The following is a 17,197-nucleotide window of genomic DNA, read 5'->3' as shown; positions in this document are numbered from 1 at the left end:
CATCATTAATTAATAACTACCCATCCATTATATCACTTCATCCTTTAAGATTATTTAAATTTGTATTTGATATTTTAATGGGCAATAAAATGATGATTGAACAAATTAAATATTAATCCATCAATGAGAAGTTCAAATTGAAAGGGGTTTACAGAAGCCTCCCTTTGGGGAATGCAACAAGCTCTCTGATTGGTTGGAGAGCCACACCCGCTATCTCTTCCAACACAAAAGAAAAACCTTTTTACCAACATCGACGTCAGTGCTTGACCCAGCCAATGGTTGATTTGCATTATTGTTGGAGCTCATTTTACCAGCACATGTCCCAAAGTGTCTGGAAAAGGCTAAAAGAAGAAGCTGAATGACTGAAACCAGTCAATGGCAAATATGAGAAGGAAAAGCAGCGAGGAAATGGAAATGCTAATTAGAAAGGAAGTTGCCTCTTTAAATGCCTGATTCAAATCTGTATTCTTTATTCAATTTGTAAATCCAGATTTGTCATTCTCATTCAAATTCTATTATTTATTTGTGAATATTTTTTAACATATTTGAATTGATGTTCATATTGACTGTTTGATGGTGGGTTTTTTTTAACCCCTCTTTGAATTATCTATTGATTGAATCATATTCCATTTGTAAATTATTTTTATAATTCCTCTTTTCAATATAAAACTAATTTGTAATTAAGTCTATTCATCTATGGATGAATAGCTTCGTTTAAAAAAACTATTTCAGTCTATTTTCTGTTTTATTGTACAATGGGTTATTACCAGTGACACATGTGCTCCTCCATCCTCCATCCTCCACCACATACACACAAATGTGGCTGAAAGGCACAGAAATCAAGACATCACACAATTTCTAAAGATCATCAGTGTTTCCCCTGATTTCTCAGATCGTCAACACAATGCTGTGTTCATATTTCTCCAGCAGATGGCAGACTGTTAATCAGAGCTGCCCATTTAGCAGCTGAACAAAACCAGATTCAACACTTACAATGGAGGATACACAAAAAATAACAGGAGGAGTTTTTAAATGGTCTCCAATGGAACCATTGTGTGGGACACTGATAACAACATGACATCATTTCCTTCCCCAGCCTTTGAGCTTGAGGGGAAAAGCCGTTTCATCCTCGGACGTCCGCTCTTTTTCCTTTAACCTCGCACGTCGGCCTGCCTGGCCTTTAGCTCTCCGTCAGCAGGACGGAGAGAGCAATGGAGGGTGAGCCAGCAAGTGTGTCAAAGGACAGGACAGGACAGGACAGGGCTGTAACGACAATGACACAGGATGAGAGTTGTTTTGTCCAGTGGACTCAGCACTATCTGATCTGCCAGAAGGACAACGAGAGGAAGGAACGACGCCACACAGGGGCTGCAAGACTCTCACCTGGACCAGCCTGGAACACTGCTGCTGTTATAATAAAGTAAATATATGCAAAGCACGTGGAGCAGACTTTTCCTGATTAGATAATAATGGCAGCAAACATCCCTGCAGCACCGAAACTACGCAGCCAGATATGAGGCGACTGAACCGTCAGCAAAACGTCAACTAATCTTTCGAGAAGGACGTTAACGTATTTGTCGTAAACTCTGAAGGGAGAAAGTGTATCGTCAATATTTGCACTTCATCATTGAGCTAATAAAATGTGGAGTGATAGGTTGCATATATGTACTCGGGCTTGTGGTCTAATGGTGTGAGCAAGCATTCAGAGGACCAAATAAATGTTTTATATTGTACTTACAACATTGTCTGATGGATTCATTTGTGTCCCACTGCACTTTTCTAATCAAATTCCCTCCCTTCATTAGGATAATTACTCAGGGTCTGGAGCACGAGAGTCTGAGAGACTGTAATTTAATCAGAGAGATTTTCTCTTGCTCTGCTGAAGGTGCACTGCAGAGGGAGAGGACGGATGCCTGGGTAGACATGGGCCTGTGTGCCTTGTTGTTTCAGAGGATGAGGCCGAGCGCGTCTCACCACGGTCCTCTGAGGCTCCTCAAAGAAAGAACTCACCGCCATTAAAGTGCACGGCCAGTAAAGTGCACGGCCAGTAAAGTACTCTGTTTCATTACTGTGGGATTTACTACTCTGTATTTTCCACCCGACCAAGAAATTGCCCTTGTACGTGAAGATCAAAAATGCAAGAATGGAGCACACACTTCAAATGCTTTGTAATTTGCAGGTTTCTCCACCAGGTGGCGTTGCAGGACTATCAGAAACATTAGCTCTTTTAAACGTGGCCTTGCTTCCTTTGCTATTTTCTGTCTCATTCAGTCCCGAGCCTCTCGTCTGCAGGTTCATTCGTAGGAATAGCAAACAGCAGATATTTGCTGTGATTAGACTGAGCAGATAAGCTCTTGGGCCACCGCAGGAGTTCATTCCACTGTTTGATTCCCATCTGAAGCTGAAGGTCAAGTGTGGTATTAGAGTACAGCCACACACTAGTATGCCATTAAATGAAAACCTTCTGACTCAATTTTCTCTTTAACAACTGCAATAAATCAGAGGAGCACCACCGCTGAGCAGCCTGGGCCTCTCACCCAGGACTCGCCAGCTGTTCCCAGCCCGGCCAGTTAGATCTCTATCGATTCTCTGTCTTGCTGTGAAACCACTATAACCATCTCACCTATATGAACGCTAAGGTCACAGCACCGGGGTGAGATCCAGTCTGGGTTCTGCCTCCGAGGGGAAAGATTCGTCTCACTCAGTCTGGGCTCAGGAGCGTGAGGCCGCTGCTGAAAACTTTTGCCCTCAGCTCGTTCTCTGTTCGTCTTCCTGCTTCGGCTCCTGTGGCTTCACCTCTTTCCCCCCCTCGCCACGACACATCACTGGCATTGACCCCACTCACACACACTCACACACACACAGAGACAGAGACACACACTCACACTCACACACACACAGACTCAAAGATTAAGCATGACTGTATCAAAAAGCAGGATACGGAGGTGAAAATAGGGCTGGACGATATGGCCAAATAATTATCACAATAAATGTCACATTATATATTTAGGACCGATTTTTGCTCCTGAGTGACGGTTGTAGTTTTAAATTCTTTACGAGCAAAGACAAAAACTTGATAAACAGCTAAACATTTAATAAATCTGAGGTAGAACATTATGTGTTTTACCTCCTAGCTGAGCACAATGCATGAGAAATCTATCATTATATATTGAACCTTTGTTATATTGACACAGATGAATATGATATTGTGATAATTATGAATATTTATTGCAGAGCCCGAAGAGATGGACGGATACACAAGAATATGGAGCTACTGCCTGAAGCCCACTGACCAGCAGGGCCACAGAACTAGATAAGAAGGCCCTATAGGCACAGAAGCTTATATTAAAAATGAAATATTCAATATGAGAAATTTCATATCCCGTAGAGAACTCAGAGACTCGTAGCTCTGCCAAGGCCCAACAGTCCCCTTATGAAACCACATTTAAATTCACTAGATCCGATTTTTATTTGGATCTGTACCACATTTCCTACACTCACAAACATCAGTCCCCTAAAGATGCCTGATTTCTGGCACCAAGATCCATCAGTTAATCTCTGAGAAATAAAGTCTTTCCTTTATCTTGGTAGCTAACAGACAAAACGCAGAAGAAAACATAACTTCCTCGGCAAATTTGCGATATATCAGATATATAGAGATAGATGAGATACGTGAGACAATCAGAGGGGAGATAAAAGTATTTCAACTGCTCACTCATCTTATGTCACAATCATAGCCACAATCTGTCCTGAGGGGCCATAACTGAGCTGAGAACCTCTCCTGTAGAGAACAAGCTCATTTTACACTTTATCAGCTGGTTATAATCACACAAGACCAAAGTCCTGACTGACGCTGAAAAAACACCTGAGAGGATTATCCAGCTCAGGCCCGGGGTGTGTGCGGGCCGGCTCCCACCTGTGCAGAGGTAATTACAGTTTACAGGAACAAAACCATAACTCTGAGAGAGAGAGACACTGGAACCCCACATAGACCTGCCTGATACTGTATACCCCCTTCACACACACACACACACACACACACACACACACACACACACAAACACACATCCGGAAACACCAGTCTAACAAGAACAGATGCTTGGCCTCACTTTGAGGGATTTATTGCATTCTAATAAGCATCAATGTGATTTAATACAACAAGGCATGTACATTTTTTTAACAGAACAATTTAAGACTTAAGAATCTGTAAAAGCCATGAAAATGATTCAATATAGAAAAATATATTAAGTCCTATGTTAAGTCCCATAATCACTTTATCCCCACCAGCAAACAAAGAAATGAAATAAGTCTCGTCATTAACCGAGTTACACACTCAGTCTTGGAATTGAAGAATCTTTAAGTGTTTGTATAATATATATGTGAGCTCAGAGGTAGACCACAGGGATTGAGTAAACCACAGGGATTGAATAAACCACAGGGATTGTATACACATTTCCATATAACCAAAAAGGCACAACCTGGAAAACCTGTTTAAAGAGAACAATTGGTACTTTAAATGAAAATCAGCTGTTTAGACATGAAAACTGATGATAGATATTTTATGTTTTCCCTTTAACTTAACAGGTTGAACTTCGTGAAAAGTGCAACCGCTCCACCGAATATTATTTCAAAAAGCCAGAACGCGGCACTTTCACACATTCTGAGGCAAATCATCAACAGTTCCTATGACATTTATTGCACCGCCATATTTCTGGTTCTCAGAATTTAGCTATAAACCAGCCAGCAATCAGGACGGACTAGACAAACTCTTGTGTGGTAAACATGTTTCTATGGACTTTGTTTTTGGGAAGAATGCCAAGCTCTCAGGCTGATGTCTCGAACTCATCACAGTGCAATGTGTGTCATGCTGCACTTCCAGTCCAGGGTGTGTTCAACAGGGTGTGTTTTGTGAATCACGTTTGGTAACATGACAGAGAAAAAAAACCCAGAATGGAAACACAAAAAAATTCCATTTAGAGAAGATCAGGAGGAAGTGAAACATTTTGAAATCAACTGAGAGAAACGAAGTCTTCTGTGAATTGAAAAGACATCGGACGGTTCTGAGGGACTGAGAGAAGCTGACAAGGAGGAAAATTTGGCCTTGATTTCAAACACGTCTTCAAATCCTTTGCTGCACCTCCTCCCTAACCGGTGTGCTTACTATGCAAAACAGTCATTTGACACCGGCATCACTCCACGACTGATCAGTTTCCAGAATCTATTCTAACCACCTCTAGGTCACTTTATCAACAAACCCAATAATTACCAATAATTACACACTTGTGCCGAGATGGATGCAAAGAAAATGCAGTTGCATGCAAAGCTAATTAGACAACGTCCATTAACATTTAAAATCCTTGGATTGTTGTTGTTTTTTTAATCTTTCTTTTAGCACGCCTGCATTAGGCTACAAGATGAACAGAGTTTCTCCTGTTGGAAGATTAAAGTTCTATAATTCTGCTGGTTCAGCGTATCCACGGTTGCCGTTTTGTTTCTGTTGCTGTTGCTCATACTCGCGCTGCCTCTGTGTCTTCCTCATAGGCCCTGTTGTCATAGCGATGCTGATTTATCGCTGGGTCGGAGCTCCCTGGGCCAGTCAGTGGGACGTCGTAGAGGGCTTCTCCTCCTGCCACCGTGATCACAGTGACCTCTTCTGGTGAGTAATCGGAAATGCTCTCCTTCCTCTCCTCCTCAATCCCCAGTGCCTTCAGGATGTCACACTTGCACATGGGACAGGTCCTCCTCTCCAGCAGCCAGGGCTCGATGCAGGGTTTATGGAAGATGTGGCCGCACGTGAGCACCGTCACCACATCGCCGGCCCGGTAGGATTCGATGCACACGGCACACATGTGGGAATCGGACGTAGTTTCCTCGTCGCCCCTGTTGAGTGTGCGCAATTGGAGGCGGCCGATCGCCTTCTTGGCCTCAGACTTCAGCCTCCTGTCAGAGCTCTTCTGCTGTCTCATGCTGTACAGACGATTTGCAGAGATAAACACAAAGTAGGCGATTGAGGCTGCTGTCACAATGAAGAAGGCGATGGACAGGAAGTAAAGCCAGTAGGTGTCCATCCAGGGTCCATGGGGGCTGCCCACTATAATAGTCATTTGCACATTTGTCCCATTCTCCACCAACTTGAATACCTCCAGGCCCTGAGAATTGCCAATCATGATAGCCACGGTCTCACCTGTACCCGAGTGAGACATGTGAGTGGTGCTGTCGCCGCTGCCGTCCACATTATACACCACCACGCCAACTGCTCCGAGATGTCTGGCAGCATTGATCTTCTCGCTGAAGGTACAGTTGCCCCGTTTGACCAGGGCTATCCAGGCTGGTAAGCTGGCATTACGGTTGTAGCCAGGATCCGGCCCACAGCCTTCGGGGTCTCTCGTGGGAAGTGCAACAACACCTGAGACTCTATCCAGGGGAGAGTTACGACCATACACCCCGCACTCGCACCTTTTGTCCACGGTCTTGTTGTCTTTTTCTGCATAGCGTATTTCCACCTCGGCTGTCCAAAACACGAAGGCAGCTGAAAGGTGAACAAGCCCTGACAGACACAGCAGAAGCAGCAGAGAGTGTTGTGTCGTCTCGCCCATGGTAACGCTCTCCTGAAAACAACAGGCAACCTGTGTTAGCTTCTTTAGCTTCTTTCCAAAAAATCCTTTGTCGCTCCTAGTTCCTGTTTTGTTCAATCCCCAGCGATCTGACGACTGCTACGGTTTCACCCAACCTGCCGTCCACGGTAATCTGATATGAGCCTGTGGTAACACAACACCAGCTCTGCGTCAGCCACTCACCTCTCGTTATCTTCCTGAACCTTGAACAGTGAGCACTCCTCGTCGAGGGCAGGGTGCTGGTATTCAACAAGTTGAAGTGCACATAAAAACACAGACCTGCTGTTTCCAGAGCCAAGGAACAACGTACGAGGAGGCAACACGTGATAAGCCAGCGATATGGACGTGTGGCCATAGGTCAGAAACACTGAGCCAGACAGTAAAACTAAAAAAAGCTGCTGACTTCTCCTTGTGTAACGATGAGTAAGGCAACTAGACGTGTTTATCTGGTTTGACTGGTTTCCTTCCCCTTTTTTTGTTTGTGACCGACCTCACTGTCAAAAAGCGAAGTGACAAGTGTTGCTCCTCCACCTACTGCTCTTACACTCCATTAGACTAAATATAGGTTTTCACTTTATACCTAGAGGCGTATTCCACACAGCCAGCATACCAGTGACAACTGAGCTGGGACAGACTGGTGTCAAGTTTCCATTGTATCTTCTTACTCTCAAGTGAAAGCGCGCACACCACACAGACACAGACACACAGACACACACACAGACACACACACACACACACACAAGCTTCCACTGACAAATGAGATGGAAAAGTTTCCTGCCAAACACACACACACACACCTCCATTGAATAATATATCTCACTGGCACAAAAATCTGTAAATAAAAGAGAGCCTGGTATTTATTCTTACTTCAGCTCACACTCCTTGATAACAGGAACAATAGCGCTGCTACGACACTTAAGTTCCTGAAACTGAAATAATTACTTTACACACAGCGGAAGGTCAAACACCATGTGAGACCTGGACCTGTACCGTATTATCTAAAGATGGAAAATGTTTAGTTTTCCACTATAAAAATATTCCACCACGTGGAAGTGAATTCATGGATCACATTTACAAGATATTCTCTCAGACTTTGTGCTCCAATAAAAGCATCTGCTGGTTGGTTCAAGATAATAACCTGCAGCAATAATGAGTTATAGTTACCAGAGCCACTCAGAAATCAAGGCCTAAACTGTGAACACTGAATAATAATAGCAATATTCTAAATAATTATACTATGAATAAAGTTATTTTGTGTAAAACCTTAGCTATTTGTAGCTTAAGAAGTACTCAAATAAATCAAAATACAATAAAATAAAAAATACAGCAGCATGAAAGTAGCATGAAAACTCACAATCGACTATTAAACAAATAACTAAAACATTAGCACATAAATAATTGTTTAAACAAATACAGATCAATATGTTATAGCCACAAATATTGTGAAATATTCGATTTTTAAAAAATTAATTACTTTTTTAAAATCAAAATAAAGCTATAATTACATTTCATATTTTTGTATGACTGTGTCCATGTTATTATCCATTTCATCAAGTCGTGTTTATTGATTTGTTTATTTAATGTTGCTCACACACACACACACACTACAAGATGACTTAAGAAAAACAAAACAAATTGATTACACCACACGGGGGCGCCATTTACTAGCTGCTGTGTATTATTGTGTATTGGACAGTGAAAACAACAGTTTAACTTAGTGTAGAGAAGCATGTGCGGCCTAACACGGAGGATGTACTGGGCCAAAACATTTAAAACAACAGGATTCATCATCATCATCATCATCATCATATAAAATCATGTTGGGTGAGTTTCATTCATGTGAACTGCTCCTTTAACCTGCACATGCTCTCTGCACTGTCCTATAGTGAAGACTCATTGAATTAAAAAGTAGAATAAGCGACTCACCGCTCTGTCAGTGGACGTGTGACTGTCCATCAGCTCCTGGTGTCCTCAAGAGGAAGGTGACCTGAAGTGAGCAGGTCTGCTGCTCTGTGGGTTTGGGGGCAAGTTGGGGCATGTCCACACTAGCCCGGTAACCCCCCACACACACACACACACACACAGAGGAAAAAGAGAGAGAGAGAGAGGGGACATTACATGATTGACTTACATTGATTGATTTATTTTATCGACCAAACAAAAAACTAATTTAAATGCAAACACAAAATCTCAAAAGGAGCAGAAAGAAGAACAAGAATCTTATATGATCTGTTCCTCTTTCACAAGACATGAATTAACAAAGCAAATAATTCAATACAATGTAAATAGCTGCAGGCCAACACAGTCCCTCACATCCCTCAGTTAGCTCCTACGTTACAATTCATTTTATACCATTCAAAGAATCTCACACAATTATTTACCTGACACAAAAAAAACTAAAAAGAACAAACTCTGTTTTACCTCAACATACAGGTGTTAAGTGTTTTTTAAAAATATGTTTGTTTTAGACCCTTTGGTTCTACTCGTTTCTACTTACCTAAACCTTACACGTTAACCTTACTTAAATCTAACCTTAAATTGTCATTATTTATGTTATGTAACTTTCTTTTTGTCCCCACAAGTCAGCATAATGTGATGGTATAAACAGATTGAGGTCCCCACCACATTAATGAAACCTGGGCCACACACACAGGTTTGCACAGCTTTTTCTTTCTATGACTTTGCATTGACTTCCATTTATTGTGAAAAGCCAAACCAACACTTTACCCCTCATCTTAACCAGGACCACAACTCACACCTTGACCCTAAACTGAACCCGGTCCCCAGACATGAGGTTTACTGGTCCAGACTGGTTACAGGTCGGTGGTGCTTGTGCTGGAAAAAGGTCTGATGAAAAATGTATAGTGATAAATGTGTGTGAGTAAAAAACATTACTTTCTGTTTCTTCAGGAAACATTTGGAGAACTCGACCTCCAGCAGGTTGTTCCCTCAACAGCCGCCATGATGCGCGTCACGGATGACACGTGACAGTTCTGTGCGCTTCTGAACTGACGGGATCACAGCCGGAAGTCGACGAACCCGAGGGACTCGACAGTCCACTGTTCTTCATCCGTCCGTCCGTCCATCATCCGTCCGTCCGTCATCCGTCCGTCCATCCATCCATCCGTCCGTCCGTCCCATCCATCATCCGTCCGTCCATCCATCCATCCGTCCGTGAGTCCATCCGTTCATCCAGCCACATCAACAAAATTTAAAATAAATGAATAGATAATAATGACTTAATTGATTAATTAATTAATTTATAATAAATAGATAGATAGATAAGATAGCATCAATTTAGTTGCACATCCCCGTTTGTTTAATTCGATGTTGTTTATGTATCCCATTAATTGATTTCCCTTAGTAATCATGGTTGTTGTTGATATGATTTTTTATATTGTCCACAATCAAATGTCCACATTGTCCACAATTTTCATGCCAATAAAGTTTATTGAATTGAATGTGGAGATAGAGAGAGAGAGAGAGAGAGAGAGAGAGAGAGAGAGAGAGAGAGAGAGAGTGATACTAACTTTTAACGAACTAAACTCATGAACACCACTGTACACATGTGAGTTATTGATTTGATGAAGAATAATACATAATGTTAGATGTGAAACTTCCGGAGCTTCAGGCTACTTCTGAATATTTAGTGGCAGGTGTATTTGTGTTTAAAATCCCTGACCACAGAGGACAAATAATACAAACTCATTTTCCACAGCTGTTGCGATGTGGGTCTGTGTGTGTGTGTGTGTGTGTGTGTGTGTGTGTGTGTGTGTGTGTGTGTGTGTGTGTGTGTGTGTGTGTGTGTGTGTGTGCGTGTGTGTGCGTGACCTCAGGCTGCAGTGTGTGTGTGCAGGTCGACTGGAATGACTCACAACTCGTGATCCCCCTCTCTTGGTAGCGCTCAGACCTTAAAAGACGCTTTCTACCCCAATAATCCCTCCTGTGTGCAGCTTGTAGTCGTAGAGTAGAGTTAGATGCTTCCAGCTTCCAGCCCACATCCACAGCAGAACACACACACACACACACACACACACACACATGAGTCCTGGGAGTAATCACTGATTTCCACTCTTGATTACCCAGGATGAATAAGGTGGCACCTCTGCAGAAAAAGAGGAGACAGGATTTTATACCTTACTTTCTGGGATTGGTGATATTTTTGTATTGCACGGTTCATCTTGTGTCCTTCACAGCAAACACAGCTCAGGAAACTCGCTCCTCCAGGGTGCGCCGGGCTCTCGGTAAGAAAACTATAACTTCTTACTCCTGTCATTTTGTATAGTGTCTAGAAATCTCCTATAATGCATAATTCTAATGTGTGTACAGTGTCATTATAAGTGTTTACAGAGATAGATAGATAGATAGACAGATAGATAGATAGATATCATCAATTTAGTTTCACATCTCAATTTCTTTATTTTCTGTGTTGTTTTAACCCCATTACTTGTATTTTTTATTATTTAAATCTGCGATAATGGGTCAAGACTTGTGTGTTTGTTTTATTCGAATGTGTGTACACTGTCATTATAAGTGTTTTACGGAGATAGATAGATGGATAGATAGATAGATAGATAGATGATAGATAGATAGATATCATCATTGTACATCTTTTTATATGTTATAACTCCATTACCTGTATTTTTTTATACTGTAAATCTGCCATAATGCACCTAGACTTGTGTGTTGGTTTATTCTAATGTGTAATTTTTCATTTTCTATTCTAATGTAATTTTTCTAATGTTATCGGAAAATAAAAAAAGAGAAATCAATTGTGGCTCAGTAGCTGTGACGGTGTTTGCTCTGGAAGCCACACACGTCTTATTGGCATGAAATACCGTGTAAGTGCCATGACGTGTGTGTGTGTGTGTGTGTGTGTGTGTGTGTGTGTGTGTGTTTTCAGAGAATGAGACAGAGTGCATCTCACCACAGTCCTCAGAGTTTCCTCAAGGCTTCTTCACGGTGCAGGAGAGGAAGGACGGCGGCCTCGTCATTTACTTTCTTCTCATCTTCTACATGCTGCTGGCTGTGGCGATTGTCTGCGACGATTACTTCCTGCCATCTTTAGAAGTGATCAGTGACCGTGAGTGACATGAAACCCCTTGTGTACAACATGTGTGTACTTTACAGGGTGGGGATTGCATCAGCTCACCAACAATGAGGATTTCTAGCCCCAGATTCTCACTCACTTCAATATATTCTATTAGCCCCTTTTGTGCATGGGCTACAGTTTTATAGTTCATTTGCAATTGACAGTTATTGTGGATTTCCGAGTTTGCATTGTTGAGTTTTCCTGTTGTTTCATGTGCACCATGTAAACGATCACGTAATGTCTGTGTCTCCTGCGTCTCTCTCAGGTTTGGGGCTGTCTCAGGATGTCGCAGGAGCCACTTTCATGGCAGCTGGGAGCTCGGCACCAGAGCTGGTCACGGCCTTTCTGGGTAATCTCGCGTTAGAACAATAATTACAACCAGCGATGATGATGATGATGATGATGATGATGATGATGATGATGATGATGATGATGATGATGATGATGATGATGATGATGTCAGGACTGTGGCCTGTGATTAGGACTTTATTCTGCTCAGGGATCTCCACGCTGTCCTCAGAGCTAACATTCGCTCTTCCTGCATGTTCAGGTGTGTTTGTGACAAAGGGAGACATCGGGGTCAGCACCATCGTGGGGTCAGCGGTCTACAACCTGCTGGGGATCTGCGGCTTATGTGGAATCTTGGCCTCCATGGTACATCATCACAATACTCAGAAAACAATTACTCACCTATTTGTGCATTGGAGTGGATCATTTGCTTGGTCAAAGCCGCAGAGTCATCGTGTACACTGTGTTGTCCGAGTTATAAAACCATTTATTTCCGTTATCAGGCCGGGCGTCTCAGCTGCTGGCCACTGTTCAGGGACTGCCTGGCCTATGCCATCAGTGTGTCTGCTGTTATTGCTATCATCTCTGATAACAAGGTCTACTGGTGAGTGTGTGTGTTTCTGTGCACTGGCTTGACATCGAGATAGCACGGTATCATCAGGATTACACGATCTTTAAACCCCCATCACCACCTGCATGTGCAGGGCGGCAGTAAAAGACACGGTCAGTTAGAGCTGTTTATTGCACCTTGGGACACTGAGAAGAACAATTGAAAATAGATCACAAAACAACTGTGCTGTGGCTGTGACTCACTGACAGAACACGGCAATGACCCTTAAATCAGACAACAGCACATCATAAACACAGAAGCTGCAGCGACCGTCCGTGTTTATAAAACATCTTAATGTGCGCCGGAATTATTGGTTATGGTGTTGTGTAAAAGCCGAAAGTCTATTTGATGTACAATAAAAAAGGAATTGGAATAAAAATAGCACCAAACATGACTGAATAGAAATACTAAATACCCTCAGGAGATTTTTGCCATATATTTACAAAATTCTATAAGCATATGCATTTGATTAGGTGCTTCCAGACCTTTTGACGACATTTCACAGCCTTCGGCCGCTAATGGAGTTTGCTCAGATGTTATCCTGTGGCCGAGGTCCTGTACTTAGGACACAGAATGGCACCTGACAGCTAGACCAAGGGATTTCATTCAAGAAATGCAAGATTACGCAAAAACAATCAGACAGATTATTTATATAACTTGGTGGAGGGATGCAGTTTGGGTCAGGGAAGAATCCATTACAGATTCTGATCAGGGGGCAGATGTAGGGTTTGTTTTTTCTTCCTTTAACATTGTAAGATAGGATGTTTCTTCAACATTTTCATGGCTCTTGAGGAAAATGATCCGGATAAAGTTCTGGATCTAGTGAATTTAACTGTGGATTCTTAAGGGGACAGTTGGGCCTTGCTCTTGAGTTCCATTCTAGCTCCCTATTATATCTGTCCCCGAGGTCAGTAATGGATGGTGATGCTCAAACTGTGCGTTTTGTTCGCAGGTACGACGCAGCCTGCCTGCTGCTGGTCTACGGCGTCTACATCGTGGTGCTGTGCTTCGACCTCCGCATCAGCGAGTTCGTCCTGAGGAAGCTGAGCCCCTGCTGCACCTGCCTGGGTAAAGGGTCTGGGGAGAAGACGGAGACGCAGCCTCTGATGGGCTGGAGCGACGACACCAGCCTGCGCGTGCACAGTCGCTCCAGGACGGACAGCGGCATCTTCCAGGACGACTCGGGATACTCTAACCTGTCCCTCAGCCTGCACGGCCTCAACGAGATCCCTGAAGGTAAAACCCACTTCTTTGTGGCCATGACCCCTTTGATGACGTAAGAGGCTACACATTCACTCCTAACCTGTTTTTCTGCTCGTATCCTAGTGGAGCATAAAAGTGTGTTCGCCGTGCCGGAGAGCGACTTGAAACGCATCTTCTGGGTTCTGGCCCTGCCCATCATCGCTCTGCTCTTCCTCACCGTGCCCGACTGCAGGAGGAGGTTCTGGAAGCGATGGTATATTGTGACCTTCATCATGTCGGCGGTGTGGATCTCAGGGTTCACGTACCTGCTGGTGTGGATGGTCACTGTGGTCGGTAAGAAACTCAAAATCTCTACATTTCAGTTCAGCCGCAACTTAGCGTAAACCAGCCCGTCACTCACGGGCCACTGTGGATCACAAGTGTTTGGAAACTTGTGAGAAAAATGTTGGATTTGCAGAGTAGAATCACATGTTGGTCTGCTGGCTAATTCCTGAGATGCCATTGTCCTGGAAAGTTAATAGGGGGGGTAGTTATTGTAGCTCCAGTGGGCCATGCGCCTGCCCAGGCAGCGGATTACAGCCTGCTTCACCCTTAAGGAAACAGTCATGTGAGCAGTGGGGTGTATGTGCAGAACTACCCGCGGGCACAGGTCCTGGGACAGCCTCCCTCTCCACCCACAACAGAGACGTAAACTGTACGACTGACCTCAGATCAGGCTGAAACCACAACTTCCTCATGTGACTGTGGTCGTTCTACTGAAGAATAATGAGGTTATTATCCTGTAGTCGTCAGACAGGCTCACATGGACGTAACGTTTAGTCTTATGAAAGAAGGAGCAGGCATGAGACCCACCAGGTACAACTCACACATACAGTCTGTGTGTTTCTGTGGCTCGGAGCTGTACAGCAGCAACTCTCCACCGTCACTGTGTGTGAATAAGAGACGACTGAGCCAAATAACATCAGTTTGTCAGAGGAGCTTCACTGTGGCCTCCGGTCAGAGTCGTATAAACCTCGAAAGACACGAGATCATGTTCTTTGACATTTATAATGTGGAATATAGAAAATGTTTTGTGCCATGTATTGGTGGAGGAAGTACTCGTACATTACCCGGGCCATCTGCATGCCGAAGTGTCCTTGGGCAAGATGCTGAACCCCGAATTGCCCCTCATAGAACAGAAAAGTGCTGCTAATAGATGCACTGTGTGTGTGAACGGGTGAATGTAAAACTGTACTGTAAAGAGCTTTATAAATACAAAACCATTTACCGTTAAAGTATACTTAAATAAAAATGTATAAATTAAAAGTACCACTTTAACTTTTCCACTTGAGTAAAAGTTAAATATTTCAAGTATTACAAGTAGAAGTACTCACTGAGTGTCCACTACATCATCATGGCTGAGTCTCGCCTCTAACGAATCCATTTATACTTTTTCTTCTTCACCCGTGAGTGATGCTGCTGGTGCAGGAGGCGGGGTCTACTGTTACCTGCCCGTTCTGATTGGATCAGTGAACCAGTTCCCCTCTTGTTATGGTTTTCTTTTATATGTATAAAAACAGTGAACGTGTAACGTAGTGGAGTAGAAAGTACAAATATATGCTGATGTATGCAGTGGAGTAAAAGTAAAAAAATATGTGAAAATAAATCTACTTAAGTTAATTACAGATACATGAATAATGTACTTCAGTAGAGTTACAAAGTAAATGTACTTTGTTACATCCCACCACTGGTGCCATACACAGGAGCTGATATTCAGAAAGTACACACATTACACCTGCTGGGTTACGTTAACCTCAGATTATCTAATGTATTATATCATATAGGCTAAACTTGCAATAAAGATTAAAGATAAAGTCTCATACCAGACAACAGCACAAAATGTGAGAGACACCTTTACTTTACATGTAATTGAACCAATAAAAGGTGAATACAGTATTACTGATTAAGATTGTGTTATGTGGAAAGTGTTCTGCTGGGTTTTAACTCAGTTTTTTTAAATCCTGGAAAGAGAATTCAGGAATAATGAATGAACCCCATCGCCATAGTAACAATAAGCAGCTATGTTACGGGGGAATCTGATTCGTATTTGTTTGGTTTGATCTCGACACAGGCGACACCCTCGGCATCCCTGACACAGTTATGGGACTCACTCTGCTCGCTGCTGGAACCAGTATCCCCGACACTGTGGCCAGTGTGATGGTGGCCAGAGAAGGTAAACGTCACCTTTTAACAGCTGCAGTTCATGGTGGTCTTGTTTAATGTAAAATGGACAGTTTCTATAAGCAGCTGCAGTGATTCATTGTTTAAATGATACAAAGATGTAGCAGCTGGCTCTATTTATGAAAAACATTGAAGTGGTAATTTTTTATATTTCATTGATTTTTACTTGTAATCTTTAATAGTTCTGTGAATGGACACTTTTATCTAATGCTGTGAATGTGTTTTCTGTTGAACAGGTAAAGCTGACATGGCCATGTCCAACATAGTGGGCTCTAATGTTTTCGACATGCTCTGTCTGGGCCTGCCCTGGTTCATCAAAACGGTCTTTGTGGACACGGAGAACCCTGTAGAAGTCAACAGCTCCGGACTCGTCTTTATTTCCGGCACACTCCTCCTTTCAATTGTATTCCTTTTTGTAGCCGTCCATGTGAATGGATGGAAACTGGACTGGAAGTTGGGAGTGGTTTCGCTCTTCAGCTACATCCTCTTTGCCACTCTGGCCATCCTGTACGAGCTGGGGATCATTGGGAATAATCCCATAAGACTGTGCAGTGACTGAGGTCCGGCCTTCTCAGGACTCAAGCCATATTTTCTGAGACTCCATTCATCCATAAACACAACAGAAATGTTAAGCTTCTAAAGCTTCAAAAGTCAAAACAAGGAGGCGTGGCTCCGCTCACACACTTACAGACACTGAGCCGTGGCAGACGTGCTGGTCACATCTCAGGAAGAGGATGATCTCTGTAAGCAGATGCTTTCACCACAGGTGGAAATGTACCAAAGATCATTTTCTTGTGGGCTCTTGCTCAGAACCAGAGCAGGAAGTTATCATACGATGAAAACCTGTCATCAAGTGCTGAGATGTCTTCTGTCTTACTCAAGGCCCATAAATGAGAAATGTGCCGTTTCAAGAAGTGACTGCCGGGTTCAAAGAGATTCAAAACTGTGAAGTCATTGTTAGCAAATAAAAAGGTGTCAACAAGACTAATTTGACCTTGTCCTCTTTCTAAGTGGGTGAGTGACTTACAACAAAAGAGGCATCATCTACAAACTCCCGATAAGCTTTATGAGCATTGCTGCCTGCAAGGAAGAGTCAAGGAATGAGCCATAAATGGTAAAAAAACCAAACAAAAAAAACTTTCCACTCCTCTTCAGTTACCTAAAGAAGAA

General features: G+C 42.9%; 2 protein-coding genes across 3 annotated transcripts; one reads left to right on the top strand and one right to left on the bottom strand.

Moving 5' to 3' along the window:
• Positions 1-4,094: 4,094 nt before the first annotated feature.
• rnf128a (ring finger protein 128a) lies at positions 4,095-9,616 on the bottom strand. 2 transcript variants are annotated; one of them, XM_035164873.2, is made up of 3 exons: positions 9,510-9,616; positions 8,541-8,659; positions 4,095-6,608 (listed from the first exon to the last, which is right to left on the bottom strand). In XM_035164873.2, the coding sequence occupies exons 2-3, from the start codon at positions 8,568-8,570 to the stop codon at positions 5,508-5,510; spliced, it is 1,131 nt and encodes a 376-aa protein (XP_035020764.2). In that variant the 5' UTR covers positions 8,571-8,659; positions 9,510-9,616; the 3' UTR covers positions 4,095-5,507. The 2 variants fall into 2 exon arrangements, with proteins under 2 accessions (XP_035020764.2, XP_035020765.2); XM_035164874.2 differs by lacking the exons at positions 8,541-8,659; positions 9,510-9,616 and adding an exon at positions 6,798-7,125.
• A 486-nt stretch (positions 9,617-10,102) lies between these two features.
• On the top strand, positions 10,103-17,015 carry slc24a5 (solute carrier family 24 member 5). The gene is made up of 9 exons (XM_035164872.2): positions 10,103-10,858; positions 11,518-11,697; positions 11,972-12,055; positions 12,257-12,360; positions 12,498-12,598; positions 13,557-13,840; positions 13,931-14,140; positions 15,918-16,019; positions 16,264-17,015. The coding sequence occupies exons 1-9, from the start codon at positions 10,702-10,704 to the stop codon at positions 16,584-16,586; spliced, it is 1,545 nt and encodes a 514-aa protein (XP_035020763.1). The 5' UTR covers positions 10,103-10,701; the 3' UTR covers positions 16,587-17,015.
• The last annotated feature ends 182 nt before the right edge of the window (positions 17,016-17,197 follow it).

The sequence above is a fragment of the Hippoglossus stenolepis genome, chromosome 1 (genome assembly GCF_022539355.2).
Source record: "Hippoglossus stenolepis isolate QCI-W04-F060 chromosome 1, HSTE1.2, whole genome shotgun sequence".
In the NCBI taxonomy this organism is placed as follows: domain Eukaryota; kingdom Metazoa; phylum Chordata; class Actinopteri; order Pleuronectiformes; family Pleuronectidae; genus Hippoglossus; species Hippoglossus stenolepis.
Note: the sequence above shows the minus strand (reverse complement) of the source record. Positions and strands in the feature narration are given on the sequence as shown.

Coding starts and splice junctions, on each gene's coding strand:
- slc24a5 (XM_035164872.2), top strand. CDS start 10,702: ATGAATAAGGTGGCACCTCTGCAGAAAAAGAGGAGACAGGATTTTATA. Junction 12,056..12,256: donor GCTGGTCACGGCCTTTCTGG/GTAATCTCGCGT, acceptor CTGCATGTTCAG/GTGTGTTTGTGACAAAGGGA. Junction 16,020..16,263: donor TGTGATGGTGGCCAGAGAAG/GTAAACGTCACC, acceptor TCTGTTGAACAG/GTAAAGCTGACATGGCCATG.
- rnf128a (XM_035164873.2), bottom strand. CDS start 8,570: ATGGACAGTCACACGTCCACTGACAGAGCG. Junction 6,609..8,540: donor ACACGTCCACTGACAGAGCG/GTGAGTCGCTTA, acceptor TGTTGTTTTCAG/GAGAGCGTTACCATGGGCGA.